Source organism: Neurospora crassa, linkage group V, assembly GCF_000182925.2.
Source record: "Neurospora crassa OR74A linkage group V, whole genome shotgun sequence".
Classification (NCBI taxonomy): domain Eukaryota; kingdom Fungi; phylum Ascomycota; class Sordariomycetes; order Sordariales; family Sordariaceae; genus Neurospora; species Neurospora crassa.
Window position 1 is genome coordinate 4,401,854 of NC_026505.1, and position 19,398 is coordinate 4,421,251.

At 51.2% G+C, this 19,398-nt stretch overlaps 5 protein-coding genes across 6 annotated transcripts; 2 read left to right on the top strand and 3 right to left on the bottom strand.

Annotated features, from left to right (window-relative positions):
• Nucleotides 1-942: 942 nt before the first annotated feature.
• Nucleotides 943-3,843, bottom strand: NCU06725 (hypothetical protein; the record flags this gene model as incomplete). The annotated part of the gene is made up of 7 exons (XM_955812.1): nt 943-963; nt 1,135-1,185; nt 1,368-1,391; nt 1,526-1,689; nt 1,825-2,373; nt 2,593-2,907; nt 3,096-3,843. The coding sequence occupies 7 exons, from the start codon at nt 3,841-3,843 to the stop codon at nt 943-945; spliced, it is 1,872 nt and encodes a 623-aa protein (XP_960905.1).
• A 683-nt stretch (nt 3,844-4,526) lies between these two features.
• Nucleotides 4,527-5,835, top strand: NCU06726 (nitrilase). The gene has a single exon (XM_955813.2). It carries the CDS (start codon nt 4,617-4,619, stop codon nt 5,685-5,687), a length of 1,071 nt encoding a protein of 356 aa, XP_960906.2. The 5' UTR covers nt 4,527-4,616; the 3' UTR covers nt 5,688-5,835.
• spe-3 (spermidine-3) lies at nt 4,735-8,108 on the bottom strand. Its single transcript, XM_955814.3, has 4 exons — nt 7,751-8,108; nt 6,927-7,255; nt 6,615-6,852; nt 4,735-6,344 (listed from the first exon to the last, which is right to left on the bottom strand). Exons 1-4 carry the CDS (start codon nt 7,779-7,781, stop codon nt 6,067-6,069), a joined length of 876 nt encoding a protein of 291 aa, XP_960907.1. The 5' UTR covers nt 7,782-8,108; the 3' UTR covers nt 4,735-6,066.
• Nucleotides 8,109-10,363: 2,255 nt separating this feature from the next.
• On the bottom strand, nt 10,364-11,351 carry NCU17014 (hypothetical protein). The gene is made up of 2 exons (XM_011396538.1): nt 11,194-11,351; nt 10,364-10,993 (listed from the first exon to the last, which is right to left on the bottom strand). The coding sequence occupies exon 2, from the start codon at nt 10,738-10,740 to the stop codon at nt 10,414-10,416; it is 327 nt and encodes a 108-aa protein (XP_011394840.1). The 5' UTR covers nt 10,741-10,993; nt 11,194-11,351; the 3' UTR covers nt 10,364-10,413.
• A 2,471-nt stretch (nt 11,352-13,822) lies between these two features.
• On the top strand, nt 13,823-17,194 carry gna-2 (guanine nucleotide-binding protein alpha-2). Of its 2 annotated transcripts, XM_011396407.1 has the most exons (6): nt 13,823-14,745; nt 14,815-14,999; nt 15,061-15,218; nt 15,275-15,533; nt 15,587-16,619; nt 17,012-17,194. In XM_011396407.1, exons 1-5 carry the CDS (start codon nt 14,625-14,627, stop codon nt 15,929-15,931), a joined length of 1,068 nt encoding a protein of 355 aa, XP_011394709.1. In that variant the 5' UTR covers nt 13,823-14,624; the 3' UTR covers nt 15,932-16,619; nt 17,012-17,194. The 2 variants fall into 2 exon arrangements, with proteins under 2 accessions (XP_011394709.1, XP_011394710.1); XM_011396408.1 differs by having other exon boundaries at nt 15,587-17,130.
• The last annotated feature ends 2,204 nt before the right edge of the window (nt 17,195-19,398 follow it).

A 19,398-nucleotide genomic window follows, 5' to 3' on the forward strand; every position in this document is an offset into this window, starting at 1 on the left:
AATCACTGTGACAGGAACGGACCAGTTTGGTTCGTTTGAACCGTCCTTTCTTCCCACTCGAACTCCGCTCTGAGAATGACCGGGCTGATGTGATGTTTTCCCAAAACGCGTTAAATTCCAACTTATGCGTACGTAACAAGTGACTTCCTATCACACAGTCACAAACCCATTCGACCCAATTGTGGAGTAGAAACACCCAAGAGAATGCTACTATCTGACTTGGACCGAACTTCATCTGGAACCCATGGAGTCCAGAATAAATCATGATGGGGCACTGGGGGCTTGCCATCAGTGACCAGTCGACAAGTTTTTTTTTGCTCTGGAACCTTTTGGGGAAGCTCGGTCCGTTCTCGTCTTACACGATATGCCGCGTTGTATACGCTCGTATGGGCATAGCTCTCCTCTTGCCGTGGCAGCTGGGCGGTCCCTTGTCTCTAGGTTTTCCTGTTTTTGCTGTGTGTCGCCGTTGTCTTGATGATTTACATACACAAGAACGAGCATTTTGGATCTAGCGAGCCTTGCCCAACGTCGCACCGTCGGTGCCAATGTCAGTCATAGCGGAATGACAGCCCTTTGCGGGTCTTCCCTCCGGCGTTCCATCTTCCATAGGCCAACCACACGAAACCATGGACCGAGATCGCGGATGCCGCGAGTGAAGATCCCAAAAAGGCTAAATTCGCAAGGCCAAGAAAGTCTTCATCCTCGTCCAGAGAAAAAAAGGAAAAAAAAAAAAAAAAAAAAAAAAAAAAAAAAAAAAAAAAAAAAAAAAAAAAAAGAACCTCTCGCATCTACGTGAAAGTCCCATCTGATCTGGGTCAAACAGATTCGCCGGATGGAATTTCCTTCAGCCTGCAACCAGTTCCTTCCTGTATAGTTGTTTCCTCAACATTGAAATGCAGGTACGAGCTCACTAGTCCCGGTCTGTGCAAGTCTCCGTGTCAATCAATCGGAAATCCCAATGTTCTGCCTTTTGCAAGTATGTATTTATCTTTTAGTGTCTGAAATAGACCATGACACTTGGGTGAGTCCAGAGATGGCGGAAAAAGAAGAGAAAAAAACCCTCAAATTGCTGTTCCTGACCGGAGGCCTGTGAAGCCGCAGTCCAAGGACTGTACACTTTGATGCAATACTTACCTTACCCTTGAGCTGTCTTGCTAGCATACGGACTTGACATGGAAACACGAGCTACAGTTTGTAGAGGTAATGCTTGCTTTTTTTGTTTTCGGGGAGAAACCTTTGGCTAGCTTCAGAGCCATTGTCTTGCGAAAACGCAAAAGCGACAATTCCATATGCTCGTTCATTTGTCACTCAATGACACGGTAGTTCAGGCTCAGGATCGTACCAAGCAACGCTGCATGGTGACTTACCTCCTCGGACTTTATGGTAATTATCTAAAGAAGATCATGTAACACCACCAAGCGGCCTGAAATACATGAATTAACAACGATCTAAAGACACGGAAGTCGGTGCATGCCATCACTTCATGATGGTAGTCTCAGATATGGTATCACTGGTCGTAACAAACGTCCAAAGAGCCAAACAAAGATGGCGGCGGAGCATCATCGTCATCCTCAATCTCCTCAATAGGGTCGCCGCTGTAGTTTGGTAGTGCCCGTATATCAGCCCTCCCGTCACGCGCCCGTTTTCTCGGTCTACCCCTTTTCCGTTTAAGACTGACCGGAGCAATAGCTGCTGAAGGGCGGTCATTGAGTGATGGAACAGAGTGTTTACCCACGAATGGTCTCGGCGCCGCAAATCGAAACTGTGCCCCAGAATCCGGGGCCCCAAGTCGGGAATGAGCCGGTTCAACTACTAGAGACGCACTTGGGCATGTGGGTACCGAAATCGCTACCGAGGCCGACTCGCCTGATGGGTCTGACATGGCGATCGTTGTGTTTTCGGCTGTCTCATGCTTGTTAATGATGGGACTTGTGTCAACACAAGGAGGCTCCACGGCAACACTGTCATGACCGTTGGCAAATGGTGTATAACGCGGAATAACAACATGTTCCCCCGCCGAGGTTGCAGTAGACTGTGAACTCGTTGATGCTGGTTCATGGATTTTTCTGGGACTTTGGTTTGGATTGTCGATGGCAAAGTCTCTCTCATAAGGTGTTGATCCCTCCGCGTTGCCAGAGGAAGACGTTCCAGCCATTGCAATGTTGCTGTCGTGCCCAGAGTGGTCCCCGTCCCCGATAGATGGAAGGCTATTCTCATCGTATGGCCGTATAAGTCGAGCGGCATCATGTCTTGCTTCACTGAATGCGACTCGTTCGACCTCTTCGCTGTCATCGTCCCCAAACACGAATGTCTTCCAAGCATCAATCTGGTCACCTCGATGTAGTCCTTGCTTGGGCTCACATTGGGTGGATACTGCTTGATTGGAGGCAGCAGATATACGCCAGTCTGCATTATTTACTGTTTTTTCGGCACTAGTGGATGACGTTTCGAGCAATACAGACAGTCTTCCCCGGTTAAGAGCTGATGTCGAATGTCCAATATTGGCAACAGGTCTGTCATATTGGCCAAGCACATTTGATTGTGCGTCTGCACTGAAAGGCTGAAGTTGAGGCAGAGAAACGTCATTCTCACCGGTACAGAGTGCGTGGACTGGTGGTGAATACCCTTGGTGCCTTACTTGTCTTTCGCTTACCCCAGGACTGATTCTGGGCTGTGCCACCGGCTCATGCGGTTCAGGATTTGTTTGGGCACCAAAAGCACTGCTAGGCTCTTCCAACCACGCCTTCCAGGTTGAGTTTTCCGCTTTCTGCGAGGGCGGGACAGGAGATATTGTTCGTCCAACATGAGCGAGATGGCTGGCACTATTTGCCGGACCCAATGATCCCGAAGAGAGCAGCAGATGACTCGGTATTGCTGGCAGAGGGACTGGATGAAAGATGCTCGGTACTGATGTCACGACATAACGTGTATTATCGCTATCACTATTTCGTGATGCTGTTTGTATAGAAGGATAATCTTCGGCATTCGATGAAGATCGTCTTCGGACTCGCTTGCGGGGTGGTATATCTCTGGATTCACAGTCTGATGAACAAAATTTAGTAAACAGAAGCCATCTCATCTTGGGTAGGGCATACCGCTCGCGCTTGTCATGAAGTGTCGACTTTCTTCTGTTGAGGCATTCTGCTTTTGATGCGCAAGGCTTCCACTGCCGATTGTTGAGCTTTTGAGCTGCTTCTCTTGACTTCCAACGCGGATTTGCACATCCGCCCCGCGAAGAAAAGGCAAACGAGAGGTGTGCTTTTGAGGGTACAGGCCCCGATTGCTCTGGACAATATGTGCTGGCTTTTCTTCCATTGCTCTTGTAGGTTGGGTCGGACCGACATGCGGTGGCATAGGGCGAGGTCGATTGTGGACTTGGACAGGGGACTGAAGCCGGCTTGCACCCCAGTCTTTGCTCGCAAGAAGCCTCTGCCTCAATCTCTCTACCTGTGTCCCTTTTGGGAGCAACTGAGAAGGCGCTGTGTTGGTAGAAGTGGCCTTGCCAACTTGCTCCTTTAGGAACTGGTCGACTGTTGGTAAGAGATGCTCCGACTTTGGAGTATCCTCTGCTGTCGGTACACTCGCGCCCCATCTTCCTCTCCGATGCGGTACACCGTGGGCAGAGTTTTGCTTGGAGGGAAATGCGTCTGCAGGAGGTTCTGGTAAAGCTGAACCTGACTCAAGGTATGAAATAGGAGGAGGACCGTTCTTCCTAGCCTCCCTTTGCTCAGCTGCTCGAATGTGAGCTTTCGCAAAGTATTCCTTCTGACGTTGCTTTTCTGCATTGGCTTTCCGCAGCTTCCCGCGACTATGGCGGTACAAGGTTCCCTCGGTCCAATTCATTTTGAAGAACTTGGAAAGTCTTCTGGAAAGAAATGGCTGCTCGCATAGTCGTGACCCGGAAGAGGAGTACTCCATTGGGCTCGGAAGTTGTCGACGATAGATAAAGATGTTTGGAATTGTAGATGGCTTAAGCAGAGCCCATGGAAGCCGACCAGAGGGTTCTAGCGAGTAGTTGACTCTTTGAAGGTTGAGTAGGAAATTCGTCGAGCCGCTATCGATGCTGCGAGCGTGGTGTTCTGGATAATGCACTCGGCGTGATGAAAGGGAGAGAATACGGAAATAGTGGAGAATCCAGTTTTGAGCGCACGATTCGGACCGAGGTATGGAGGTAGGTATCACCGTGGACTTCATATCAGGCTAGACGAGGAAGCTGTAGTCGTTGCCTACGATAGCTAGGTACCAGGGCAGGTATGTGGTGGTGTTACACTCCTTCCGCAACCTGAACAGTGTCCCAATATGGAAAGTGAGCTCGGTGTAAGTGGGACGTACCGATGTAGCGTGTGGCGCTCACCCACTACCTAGCTAGACACACACCCCCGGCTGGGGCTCGCTCTTTCTGTGGCGGGGCTCAGTAGTCGGTCAATCAAGCGCCCCACCTGCCCCCCACTCCAGTTGGCGCGGGGTCGGGCACTCACTGCCCGCCTTCGGCTTCGGTAGCTAGAAGGCAGCTTTCCGCGTGGGCTACCGAGCACCGACATCGCGGAACCCCTCCACTCTTTTCTCGCATTCCACCCTTTTCTGCTCTTGTCAGCACTGCCAATCCGCAGACCGCAATGCGAACAATCACGTCGCGCTCCATACGAATTTTCACCAACTCTCTTATTGCAAACTTGACCCGACCGAAAAGCTCGACTTACCACCGCCAGCCATTTTTTGCCCTTCCCACCACCACCCGTCTACTCCTTCATTCTCAAATCCGCAAGATGGCTTCCTCGACCAAGCACCCGATTCTTCTCAAGAAGCCAGTCAAGCTAGCTTGTATCCAACTTGCCAGCGGCGCCGACAAGTCCGCCAACCTCTCGCATGCCGCCGACAAGGTGCGCGAGGCCGCTTCAGGTGGCGCCAACATTGTCGTTCTTCCCGAATGCTTCAACTCCCCTTACGGCTGCGACTTCTTCCCCTCGTACGCCGAGCAGCTCCTCCCTTCACCTCCGACTGTCGAGCAGAGCCCGTCCTTCCACGCGCTCTCCGCGATGGCTCGTGACAACGGCATCTACCTAGTGGGGGGTTCGATTCCCGAGCTCGCCATCGAGGAGGGTACGGAGGACAAAAAGACATACTACAACACGAGCTTGGTTTTTGGCCCCGACGGCAAACTGCTTGCCTCGCATCGTAAAGTGCATCTGTTCGATATCGATATTCCGGGCAAGATCAAGTTCAAGGAGAGCGATGTGTTGTCGCCCGGTAACAGCGTGACGCTGGTGGATTTGCCCGACTACGGCCGCATCGCCGTGGCCATCTGCTATGATATTCGGTTCCCGGAGCTGGCCATGATTGCAGCCCGGAAGGGTTGCTTTGCTCTCGTTTATCCGGGCGCGTTCAATACCACAACCGGTCCGCTGCATTGGCGGCTGCAGGGACAGGCGAGGGCCATGGACAACCAAATCTACGTGGCCCTATGCAGTCCGGCGAGGGATATAAGCGCGAGTTACCATGCGTATGGTCACAGCCTGATCGTCGACCCCATGGCCCGAGTATTAGTAGAGGCGGAGGAGAGCGAGACAATTGTGAGTGCCGAGCTTGACGGGACAAAGATCGAGGAGGCGAGGTCGGGCATTCCTCTAAGAGATCAGCGGAGGTTTGATATCTATCCTGACGTAAGCCAGGCGAAGGTGAGTTCCTAACTCGCCGGCCTTCATCGTAATGTATTGATTTATGTGTTACATTCCGAACGTTTCATCGGTTGTGTAACCATCACGTTAGCCATTTTTCTGATTTGTACGTAACATTGCGAGGCGAATCCAATATATTTTGTTTCAACAGCCTCGCGCGCAGGGTTGTTCAAAGGAGCGATGTTTCCAGAGCACCCTTTCCCTGCGCTCACCCGCTATCTTTGGTATCTTGGGTAGAAGCACGTTGGAGATCCGCCAACATATCTCGACTGTCCCCCTTTCCCATTCCTGGAAACTGTGCTATGCGGCCCTAGCCATGAAGATTTGGTGCCATGACGGCGTTATATAGTCATCACCAGTATTTCGTTTATCTTTCGTCAAAGCAAGCTCTTTACTCGAGGGCCTTCTTGGCGAAGGTGGGGAGAATGAAGCTGGCCTTGTGAATCTCGGAGTTGTAGTAGCGGCAGAGCTTCTCCTCCTCCTCCTGAGACCAGGAACGAAGAGGAACCTTGACATTGGCGTTGGGGTCCTTGGAGCAGACCATGAAGCCAATCTGACCGGAGGGGTAGGTGGGAATGGTGGTGTATGCGTACTCGGCGACAGGGAAGACCTCCTTGCAGTCCTTCTTGAGCTTGGTGATGAGAGGAAGGTGGAGCCACTGGTTCTCAGCTGTTTGCACAAAGAAGTATTAGCGATTGGGGCTTCAAGAGGTGCCAGGTCGTTTGACATTTGACAAAGGAGATGATTGAAGACAGTGACGGCGCGAACAGAATCCGAATCCAAGAAGAGACTTGCGTCCCATTTGTGAAAGTCGAGATGAGCTACCACTAGGTAGGTTCCTGAGGGACCGCATAGGATTGAAACAGGCAGGTTGAATGCCTGGCCTAAAACCAATTCCACTCAGGGCTCGATCTTTCTCGAGTAAAGGAGACGTACAACCTTGTGTGGTAATAACACCACCCTCGCGGAGGGCGTCGTGGAGAAGCTGGAAGTAGGGCTTCTGGAAGAGAGACTCGGCGGGACCCTCGGGGTCGGAGGAGTCGGTGATGATGACATCAAAGGTGTTCTTGAAGTCCTCGAGGAACTTGAAGCCATCGCCAACGTGGACCTTGACCTTGGGGTGCTCGAAGCCAGCAGACATGTGGGGGAGGAACTGCTTGGAGAGACGGATGACAGCCTGTGACGGAAGAAAGGCGGTTAGCGAGCAATTCGGATGCAGGGTCATTGATCTGCGGATCGGATCGAACATACTTCATCGATGTCGCAGAGGATGGCCTCCTCAACGCAGTCGTGCTTGACGACCTCACGCAGGACACCACCATCACCACCGCCGATAACGAGGACCTTCTTGGGGTTGGGGTGGGAGTTCATGGCGAGGTGGGTGATCATCTCCTGGTAGGAGAACTCATCGCGCTCGGTGCACTGGATGACGTTGTCGAGGACGAGGACGTTGCCATGGTCAGTGGACTTGAAGATCAGGACATCCTGATACAAGCTCTTCTCGTGGTGAAGGACCTTCTCGACCTTGAGGGTCATGGCCTGGCCAGGCCACATGTTGGAGATCTCGCGGAACCAGCCATCTATTCTATGGGTTAGCCAGTCTGATATTGTCAAATACAAGCCAAATTCGCATGACGCCAGTGTGCCATCTAGTCATATCGACATGCGATCGATTGTCTCGGTGAAAACTGCATGTACGATGAGGTCCGTTGGGACGAGGAAGAACGACAGGTCATGCTGGCGCAACAAGGTAGCCAAAAACCCCTTGACAGCAATCGATAGCATCGCAATCCCCCGAGTCACCGTGCCGCTAGACAACAACAAGACATCCAACGTGCCATTACTGTCGTTCCTGAAAGCGCACACCATGTGTCGTGAAGCTTGGTGCAAGCCGACTCATGAGAGGGGTCCTCGTTGCGTGTGCCACAAGAAAGCGCCGTTGTGTTTGGCAATGCACATGGCGGGGTTGCGACAGCTTGCGGCCCGCAATGAGGTAGTTCCCGTCAATGGAATTATGGATGGAGGGGTACCACGCCGGCACAGCGAGAGATGGCCGTCAGCGGAAAAACACGTACCCTGGATCGTGGGGTGAGCAATTTCGGACATCTTGAAGGATTGGTAGAGACCGGTCGACCTGGAGAAGAAGCGGTTGTTGATTTGGCAGGACGATGTCAGGATTCGAGGCCTGGAAAAGCAGCGACGGAGTAGGAAAGCCAGCGTGAAAACTCAAATTCATTCAGTTCCGCCTTGCGTTGGAGGGGCCAGTGACCACGCACAATTCGCACTTCTGAAAGGGTCCAATCACACCAATCACGCAGGTCTCTGAACAACATGAAAATTTTTCTGGACCTTTTCCCCCTCCAGCACCACGACCTATGAGCGAATGAAAACGTGGCTGACAGTGCAACTGTGGAGAGACCTTGTACTCAAGCCGTTGTCGCATCTGAAAGTGCAGCTGCAGAAGCACGTGGAAAACAACCGGATGGTTGCCAGGAGCAACTGTGAAATACAGTAGAAACCCCTGTTCGTGCATGTAATCCAGGACGGCACTTTGCATGCATTTAGAGGGCTCATACACTTACATTCCTATGCTCTGACATTCCGGGCGCCCCAGCATAAAAATTTTGGGGGGTTTTAGGGGGTTTTAGTATTGCTATTAGGCCTTGAAAACCCCTAAAACCCCTACCAATAAGTACATACCCACCAATTTGATGGGCCGCCAAATATAGGTCGGGTACAAATATGCATTTTAGCACTTGCTCATACTAAATACCTAATTGCGGACTGGCAATTGCTAGCATTTATAGGGTGTTATGCATTATCAGGTGCATGCACGAGCAGGGGTTTCTACTGTAGAGCTGCGTGAGCACAGGACAAGAGGAGCACAGTGATGTACAGTAGTGTACCATACCTAGGCATGTAGTTTGATCTCCATGCCAAAGACCACCTTAACGTATGTACTATTCCAGAAAGTCTACCGTTTCAAACCTTTTAAAGATACTCCAATGTCTTGTCTGGATTTCCTCTTTGGCTTTCTTCGGCATGTATTCTGGACTACGAGCAGACCCGATACTTCCGCTCATATGCGAACCTCCGATTCATCCATCATACGCTTTCCATGTGTTCAATCCAAGGCGTTCGAGGTTTCTGGCGGCTCCCGAAGGCTTGGGGTGAATACGGTAACAATGGACTGTACGTGGAATGACTATATACCTCTACAGGACCCTAAGTATGCCTTCGGTACTAGGCACTGCAGTTCAGCTCACCTACCAATTCACGATGCCAAAGTTGGAGATATGGTACACGGTGTCAGGCATGCCGTGGGTCATCCTGGGAGCTCAGCCGATAAGGACGCTCGACGCGAGCAACAGTGTCTGCCATCATTTTTATTCTTTTGGTCCCAAAATGGACATCGGCTTCGGACGTAGCGTCATCGCTGGCTAGGACATGGCGCTTGTGCTGTGTACCAGCACTTTCCTCGCAAGGTTGGGAAGGTGAGACTTATTTGTACCACATATCGCGAGCGGTCGAGCGAACGAGACACGGCGGGTCAACGCCGGAGAGCCACGCAGGACGAAGCATTTAGCATGACTCAATGCGTTGATGAGTAGCCTGAATCCGGTGCATCTCGAGAAATCCCGACTGCAGTCAGTGATCTCACTATGCTAAAGGTTGAGAGCCGCGACATGTGAGATCAGGCATAACGACGGCGTAGACGTGGCTCTCGATTGTGCTTTGAGGTTTTCTTCCTTCCTCGACGTTGAAGGCTTCAAACCGATGATCATCACTACAGTTTGTACCGGCCGAGGTTTTGGTTTTCGACATTGGCGAAAGTAATTTCACACGAGGCTGAAGGTAAATTATCCTCAAGTCCACTACGGTCGCTGATGTCGATCTTATGCATGGATCGGGCCCGATGAAGACCTGGGGCGGAACAGATAGACCTGGGGCGGAACAGAGAGACCCAGCACGTTTCATGTCGTGCAACTTCGATTAAATACTGCAATCGAGCAAGGTCGAACCTTGATATCCGAGAACTTGGGTTAACAAACTACACTATATCATATACGCTAGCAAAATGAACGTTATTCACAGGCAGCACAGTGAAATTGTATGGTGGGTTGTACGTGTACCATGGCTGTGAGCGTAGCTTGCTCTCCATGTGGTGCCGGTGGTGCCGGTGGTGGTGGTTCCAAGTTGAATGCCAGATCGGGATATGGATCGACACAAGTAAGATATGCAGTCGGGACAGTGTACTTTGTACGACAACCAAGGTCTTTGAATTTTGCACTATATGGAGTGTATGAACTTCGCGGGCCAACCCGCTTCAGATCAAAATGCAGTCTTTAGATAATCGTCAGCAAGAGGAACCGAGGACGCAATTTACTCCGAGTCCCCTGGGGAGCCTAGGCCGGTAGAACATTCTTGGTGTGCAGGCGTGTTCTTTCATTACGCCATCAACGGCTTTACCACCTATTAGTTGCCCTGGGTCCACCGACGCCGATCAATATAACGGCGTCCGGGTCCCATTGTCAAGTTAATGTACGTAGAACAACGAAGTGGTTCCCCGAACCTGACGGGACCGGCGAACGTTCGTATAATGTAGTATGCTGGAACCGAGTGCAACGCATCATGTCATTTTTCCTATGGTTTCCTCTCGGCACGTCTTGCTTTCACAGGCTCAAGATGACCAAACGACATGTTGCTATTACATAGTACAATGGCAGGGTGGCGGGTCTCAGAATGTCAATATCAAGAAAACGACTGTACATGTCCCCATTGCTCCATGTTGTAGGTTCCTTGTTGGAGGCATTTCAGTCGTACAAAGTAGGAAAGTATTTCTCGAGTCATCATGATTTTGGGACGCCAGGCTTTTGTTATAGAAGAGGGAGTTGAGAGGTGCCGGTTTTGCCTTGCCTGTTCGTTCTTTATCGAGACGGTTCCGGCCTCCTTTTCGAACAAAGGTTCTCTGCGAGTGATATCGACAATCTGCCCCTGCATATGCCGCTAGCACACGCAACGCCATACGCGCAACTGCCGTGTTGTCCACCACCGGGACGATCATCACCTTTCCTGGCGTCTCGACTAACGTTCTTTTGATGGTGAAAGTGCTTTATTATGAGTCCAGAACAAAGCTTGCCTGCTAAGAAAAGGGTCCACGCGGCCTTCAGTCCAGTCGTTGCTGAAAGAGACGGCAATGTCCCCTATCTGCAGTTCGTTGTTGATTTGGTCCTGGATGTTTTTTTTCTTCTTTTTTTTTTTGCAGCACATCCCTTCTACTGTAAAGGTCCAAGACCTGGAGTTTCTGTGAACATATTCTGAGATGGGTAGCTTTTCATCAGCCGCCCATCGACCATGTTTGTTTCTTTTGTTTCTTCGAAGCTCTGTTACCGCCCAGCAACTGCCCGGTAAATTTGCCTATCATTGAGACCGACTAGGCCCAAGATAAACTGAGACATTACATCTCGATAGGTGCGGATAGAGAAGCGAAAGCCCCTGGGCTCAAGAAGGTTCTTACGCTTTGTTGCCTGGCTCTCGCCCTCACATGACCCCAAAACAGGGCCAAGAGCGACCCGATGATGGTTCGGCCTGCCATTCCAATGTTTTGGAGACGAAGGCGAGCCGGGAGTCAAGCCCGAAAAAGAATGAGTTGTCGTTTGCAGTCACTTTGACACTGTGCTGCAAGCTCAATAAATCCGGTGCTATTGATTCCTGTGAACCAGCCGCATCCGCGAAGCCCTCGCTTGCTTTCCTTGCTCTGCTCGGGCATGGTATGTCATGGGTCAATGCTTCACGAGGACAAGCCCCCCCCCCCCCCCACCTCCCACCGGGGAGATGTTGGAAGGGTCCAGAAAACGCTATTGGTTGGAGGCCATGCGACGCCCCACCAGCTTGAGTTTGTCGTCAGGGCGCCCCCGATGGACTCGCGCAGTCAATCCAGTTTAGGCTCAGGGTCTGCGACAGGACCGCAGGGACCAACTCAGGGGGAAAAGATCAAATTTTGTGTACACTACACTGCACTAATTCTGTGAGGCTGGATTATTCAGCTGGGGAAGAAAGGGGAGATCGGAGAAAATCTGGATAATGAATGCGGGTAAGAGGCGATGCAATTTCCAAGATGTCGGGATATACGGATGAGCAAAGTTGGCCAGGGGTTTGAGGGTTCCCTTAGTCATCGGGCGTGGAGCGTTGGAGATGGTCTACAGTAGTGTATAGGTCCCTCGGGCAGCGTACCCCTTACCAGCCATGGCCTCGAACAAACTCTACCTAGGTAGGTACTGTGGTGATTGAGCGGGCCATGACAGCTCGAATGGGCTTCATACTTAGCTTACACTAGAGGTATGTCTACCACAACGAGATGGGCATCTGGATATGCCCTCATGGGACTGCCCTGAACACACACTCGCAGATTCTAGCAGTCGCAGTGTTTCAGTTGTATCAACCTCCAAGTTCATCTTCCACCTCTGGACGGCCGATTGCGCAGTGTAGTGTACCTGTTAGAATCGCCACCGTCATCTCCCGTCAGAAAAGATGGAAAACGCTCGCTTCCACAAGTGGAAACTTTGTGATCCATCACTGCCATTCCAAGTGCCGATGACCATTACCCGGAGTTATTGGATGCTTGGCAACAGTCCGTGGTTTGAGAAAATGAGAAAGGAGGATATCTATCCATTTCACACTGTGCAGGTCGGATTCGTTTCTGCAGTTGTCTCAGAACATCAGAACTTGAGCTCTTGCTCTACAACACGTTGATGTCTTCCGGCTACCATTTGGCCATCTATTTATCGTCTTCGTCTTCGGGCGGCCAAGATGTCTGCTTATGGATGCGATCTACTTCCGATGTTTCGGGACCATGTGGCTGGAAACTTTTAGCCAGGTGAATCCCAGAAAACGGTGACGAATCCGTCCACGCCGTGCATCGGGTGACTGTGGTGTGCTCGTTTCTCGTCGTCGTCCTCACTCTCGGGACGGCTTTCTTTGGTTAGTATTGTGTATCCTTACCTCGAGTGGCCCCCTGGCTCCCTTGTGCGTGGTGGTGATGGCGCATGTGCGGACATGGGCAACAGGGGACTTCGAAACGAGCGGACGGCATCGAAGAAAAATTCCACTTTGATCAATTGCCAGTTGCCCGGATGAACATTCTAGCGTCATGGCCATACCAAAAGCGACCCGACCAAGTGCTGTCAGTATTCTCTCAGTTCTTCAGTGAGGACATGGCAATTTCTTGAAGTCTCACAACGTGCCTTGAGGTGGTTTTGCTGCAGAAGAGCGAAGCCACGAGTGCCCGATATGCAGGGCGGCCGTGGTCGGGGTCCAACCATGTGTATCTGCCGGTAACTCCCCCTGCCTCCCCCATGCCTGAACGCATTGTCGTTCACAGAAGTGAACGTCCAATTGGGATTCTACATAGCATCAGTCTTCTCCTTCCGTAGAGGTAGGTGTGATGCGCAAGAAATACCCACATCGGGACTATTCCTGAGATTCCATATTGGCCCTAGAGGTAACTGCACAGCCACCAGGTGCCCTGGGCACTACCGAAACGGGAGTGACACTGGCCCAAGGCATCGATGGAAGGCACTCGCGCACTGCACCTTTCTTCCATCAGGCAGGGGCGACCCGGACGGGGGATTTGGATTAGAGCAGTGGGCCAGAAATGGAACCTACCAGGTAGGTGGTACTTTTAGGGAGCTAGGGCGGCATGAGCGAGCGAGTGGCAGGAGGAGCGACGGAACTGCCTTGTGTGCAGGTGGGTTGGCTCCCACCACACTCGCTTCCACTTGTCTGTCCCATTCGGGCACCCATTCACTGGGCTGCTTGGTTCCATGCCCGCTCAGAGGCCGCAATTGGAGGCAACAGAACCTACCTAGGTAGAGGTAACCGAGTGGAAAAGGGACCTCTAGGTACACTACGTAGAACTGATACCCTAGCGTAAAGGTGTGTACAGTAGAGGTAGGTAAAACCGGGTTGTAAGACTCGTCTGGAGTGCTTGTCCTCCTGTTTCCGGCCTCGCCCATGCTTCGTTCCCTTGTTCCGTCCGTCGCCGTTAGGTCGTCGCCCGCCTGCCCGTCCGCCCATGCTTTTTTTGATCTCCGACGATGGTGTGATCGTCCCTGTCTCCATTGCTACACAAACCCTGGTACACTAACATCGTCGCTTGTCCCTGGTTCACGAGCGGCCCTGTCATTTCTGCATTGCGGTGATTTCACTAGTCCGGCCTGCTTTATCTCGCTGGAGAGCTCACTCCCTTGCAATTGTTGTCGATGCTACTGTGATGTACATACATGGAAGCCGCTTATACATCCTCTTTTGTCTTTGCCCAGCTTTCTTATTTTCCCTCCCCCTTCCCACCCACGCGCACCCTTTTTCTACTCCCGTTTCTAACGGTCTGATCTGCGTTGGTCTCTTTGTACTATCATCTCGTCCACGCTTTTCTCACGAGAACAACCACGGTATCGATTTGGTTCGAATCCGGACGCCTCAAGACTAGGAGCTGCCGCTGCTAAACGCAAGCGTACTTACCCGTCCGTCGAAGCCAAGCCACCGACCGAATACATACATAACGATCGATTCCAGCATCGTCCACTGACTGGGCCTCGACATAATCGAGAAGCGATTCGACCTAACCACACATGCTGTTATAGCTGTCATCGCTGGCCCGAACAAAGACAAGAGTGCCCGGACAGTTGATTGCGCATTGCCGATCAGGATCTCTCCAGGTCTGGCATTCCAGGTCTCCATCCATACCTACGCACCTCTCATCATTGCGGCCCCTACTGTCGCTGTCGGTCCGCGTGCAGGCGAATCCCCGCTGTACTATTAACCAGCGCTCCGCCTGAAACGTCTAAAAAGCGATAGAAAGTCTCACTTGCTGGGCAACTTGGATCTTTCCCGATCCTCTGGAAAGTAATTCCGCCTCTGCAACACGGATTCAACACATATACCATCAAGATGTGTTTCGGGGGTCGTGGAAAGGACGATGAGGCTGAGGCCTCCCGGTCGCGCGAGCTAGACAAGCAGATCCGCGCGGATGAGAAGCGCCTGTCGAAGGAGGTCAAGCTGTTGCTGCTAGGTACGGATCTCCAGTTGTTACTAGACCCTGCACTGCGACCAAGGCGACTCTAACATTTGGCATCAATAGGAGCTGGTGAATCCGGCAAGTCTACGATTTTGAAGCAGATGAAGTTGATCTATGCACAAGGTTTCAGCAAAAATGAGAAGCTGGAATGGAGGCCTGTTATTTTCGCCAACATTCTGCAGTCGTTCCGATTGATCTTTGATGCGATGAATGAGTTCAACATCAAGCTGGAGGATGAAGATAATGAGGCAAGTTTGATTCAGTGGACCTTGATATCTGCGGTTCTTCAACTAACTTGAGTACTTACAGAAGAACATGGTACAAATGATGGTCGATTACGAGATGAGGGGAGACGAGCCTCTACCACTAGAATATTTCGAGCCAGCGAAGAAGCTATGGCAGGATTCAGGCGTCAGGCAAGCTATCGAGAAGGGCAATGAGTTTGCGTTACATGACAACCTTCAGTAGTATGTGTTCGCAATCCCCTCTCCATGTTTCTGCATCTCGCTAACCTATCATTCAGCTTCTGCTCGGACCTGGACAGACTATGGGACAGGAACTATGTTCCTAGCGACCAGGATTTGCTGCGCTCGAGGCTACGAACGACTGGTATCACCGAGACTGTTTTCGACCTAGGCCAACTCACATACCGTATGTTTGACGTCGGTGGCCAGCGGTCGGAGCGGAAGAAGTGGATTCACTGCTTTGAGAACGTCAACTGCTTGCTGTTTTTAGTAGCTATCTCAGGTTACGATCAGTGCCTGGTTGAAGACAAGGATGGGGTACGTCCAAGTCCCGCATGTTGTTGAGAAGGTGGAGGCTAACCTTTGCGCAGAACCAAATGAACGAGGCCCTCATGCTCTGGGAATCGATCGCCAATTCTCACTGGTTCACAAAATCGGCCTTGATTCTGTTCCTCAACAAGATCGACCTTTTCAAGGAGAAGCTGCCCCGAAGCCCGATAACGAACCACGGTTTCACTGATTATCATGGCCCCCCGGACGATTCTAAGCAGGCCAGCAAGTACTTTATGGACAAGTTCCGCGCGCTGAACCGGAATCCGGACAAGGAGATATATGGGCATTTCACAAACGCGACCGATACCAATCTTCTGAAGATCACCATGGGTTCCGTGCAGGACATGATCATCCAGCGAAACCTGAAACAACTTATCCTGTAGGGGGATATTCATATAATGATGGGCTTGCACATCCGATTCATTTGCTTCCGCAGCATATCGCGCCCGGTGAAGTGAACCAGCAAATTGCTGGTTGTGGATGTATCAAACTTCCCTTCCTCTTCACGAGTCATTTCATCTGTACGGTCGACCTCATTGTGAATATGGTCTAAACCTACAGCGCTTCTTTGTGGCCAGATACTCCGGAGGCGAGGACCACGCGTTGCATTTCCCTTGCATTTTTACCGACCCAGAACCCTCCGAGCACTTCCGCTTTTAGACCACATACCGGCGTTCCGTTTACCTGTATTTTACCCGCTTCTCGTTCACTACATTAGCACTTTATATCCCGGAGGTTGCGGATCTCTCACTATTCTACGACCCCCTCCATCAAACCCTGGCCCTTTGTCATTTTGGATCCATCTTGATTTTTCCTTGTTCGACATCGCACACGCGACTCTTGCGGCTTGGGTGGTCAGCATTTCTTGGCCGTTTCTTTATCCTTTTCTTCGTTCGCCCTATTTGCCCTATAGCAGATCGTGGCTCCCGTGGGGGGTACGGCGGCATTTGTTTTTGCAAAGATCATTTTGTTTATTTTGTCACGGACCTTGTAGCGGCTGATGGCAGATGTCCTTTCTCCTTGGCTCCGCTTACGACCCAGGGAAACACGTTTTCAGATTGGACAGAGGAGGTTCGTCGTTACATTCCTAGTTGTCTTTGTTCGCCAGCTTGATTCGGATTGGATATACCCGAAGAGCTTTTCGTGTGGGTTTGTGGAGGGATGAACGGAAGGGGGATTGGATGACTGGGACTTGGAGATGACATAACGAATCAATCACCTCTCCCTCACGTTGGTCGCGTATCCCAGCGTTCTCTACAGAGAGACGTTCATTGAGCACGAAAGAGCTATTCCCCATGATGATGTGGAGGTCAGACAGAAACGAATTGAAAAGCGAATTACATTTGAGTTGCAGTCCCACTGAACAAGTCATAACACTGTTTCCGCCCCGAGCCCCGTTGGACGTCGAAGAAGACAGAGGCTCAAGGTACCTTTAAAAACCATCAACGCTAACAAGTGGGAAGCTGCACTATTCTTTGGCTCGGCAGCATGGCCGAGGTTTGAAGGTGCAATGTAATGTCGCATTGGCAATTTTGTTGCGAAGGTCATTTTTACTGTGTCTAGAGAATTATGATGGTCCCGGTGATAGCGAGCGAGCCGAGTGTACTGTACCCTGTAGGACTGTTCGCGTATAATGATTGATCGAGATTCATGGGGTATTTGGCCTGTCCTGTAGTTTCCTTGTCTCAGATAGACGTGACCTATCCGGTTCACTGTGATTGCTACATGTGTACGTCGGTGTTTTGGTTGTAGACAGCGACTGCTCCCTTCCGCTAGGTACATGCGGAACCAACACGCCAACACTTTAGTTGGGACTGATTTCACTGTTCGAACCGCCCACGTTGCCCACATTTTCCTTGGAGCAACGCAGCACAAAAAGCACGTGGCAGTTGCGGAACGTTCAGACTTCAGACGAACCCCAGTTCGCCTCATGCCAGGTTTGTGGTGTGGAGAGAGAGGATGCTGTAGTGTAGCATACAGAACACTAGTGTACAATAGTGTACAATAGTGTAAAGAAGAAGGCGAAAAGTTAAAAAGACACATGGCTGGCGTTGTGGGGATCACCCAGACTTGACATCCATCAAACTGACGAGGTACCCACAATCACGAAGCGTTTCACTCGGCCGGAAGTGGGTCAATATCGCCATTCCCGTTCATTGCGCTGGACTGTCCGCGTATCGTTCGTCTTCATACGGGAATTGTTGTGGTGCTCAGACCATATTCAGTTGAACCCGTCTTTGCTTTTCCTTCGCTCGTGCTCGCTAGATTCCTCTTTTCTTCTAGGAACTCCCTTCTAGGTATGTCAAAAGCAAACAGCTTCCAGGTTAGGTATCAGGGTTCCCATGGTACCTACCTACTGACATATGCAAGTGGCACTTACCTCATCCGACCTGTCCCACATCCAACTACAATTTTCCCAAGGCGAGTGCGGCAGTAGTCGGTTGGTTTCATATTTCACGCTATCCCCATTCATCCCAACATATCCTGATGTCGGGAATCTTCGAATGGTTGTGGAGTTCGAACCGATCGGTTCAAGTTCGTAAGGTACTTGATTTTTGCATGCCCCCGGAGTTTCCCTTGCTTGGCCCCATCCCTGCGTCGCGTGGGAGGACGAACGCCACGGGGCCGCTGCTGCAGGGACAGGACGGATTCAGGGCACCTTCCTAACTGCACGCACCTTGAGGCTGACCTTGGCATCGATGGGATAGCAATCGGTCCAGCATCCGTGCATGAGGACTGAGAGGTTCCTATTGGCTGTTGGTGCTGTCATTCACGAAACCTGAAGAACTGTTTGCGCGTTGCAAAAAGTTCCCAGTTGAAGGCTGCCATTGGACATCCATACATGGAAAGCTGCGTGCTAGGTACCTATCTATTTGATTGATAGAAGTGGAAGTTGAGAAGTTACCTCTACAAGTAGGTGCCTCTCGAAGTACCTGTCAAGACCGGGCATCCATTGGTGTAGCGGCACGGGAGCTGTTTGCACCGGCGGGCTACCTCTACACCTGACACTCCCGGGCATTAAACTAGCCGAGGCCACTGCAAGCGCGGCTCCTTAGACGGCACGCTCTGAAGTGGCTGCACCATGGGGACCATCGCAAATTGGGCCATTAGGAAATGTGGGCTCTGTCACTTACTAGGTACCTAGATCGCTTTTGCTACCTTCTCCTCCGCATAAACTCATTACAAACGACGCCCGATTACAGTCCCCCCGCGTGGGCTCAAGCTAAACCTGCGTCAAACGCGTTCGGTTTACGGGGTCCCGACTCAGTCTCCGGCCAACGAGTTGATGACGACTGTTCATCGCTCCATGCCAACACGGAGAAGGTGACAACCTCCCCGCTTCTGTTTATATCTTTGGCGGTTGGTCTCGATTCTTGCAACCTGAAACGAGGACGATCGTATCGAACATACGGAATCCACCGAGGAGTGTCTCGTCATCGAGCAGTACTGCTCAAAAAAAGACCAATCGAATTCTTGTCGGGGCCCGCTGAGTTTGTCCTGAACGCGCTGGACTCCTTCAAATATCGATTTTAAGGACTTAAGAAGTTAAAGATGGAATAGGAGTTTATTCTACCGAATCTCACCACGAAGTAAACTTTGAATCAGTTCTTCACCATTCCGAAGGAATGACAATCAAGAGTGTTCAAAGGATATGGGGAGCTAACACCACCTCGATATCAACTGTCAATATGGCAAGTGAGAAAATCAAAAGGTGAATGCCGCCGCTTCTACCGGCGAGCATGTTTCTGGCAATTCCTTCTCTAGCGGTTCACCTCCGCTCGATGCCAAATCAGGAGGCGTCTCGTGGATCACACAGCATTTCCCTTTTCTTAGGACGAAGCGTAGGATT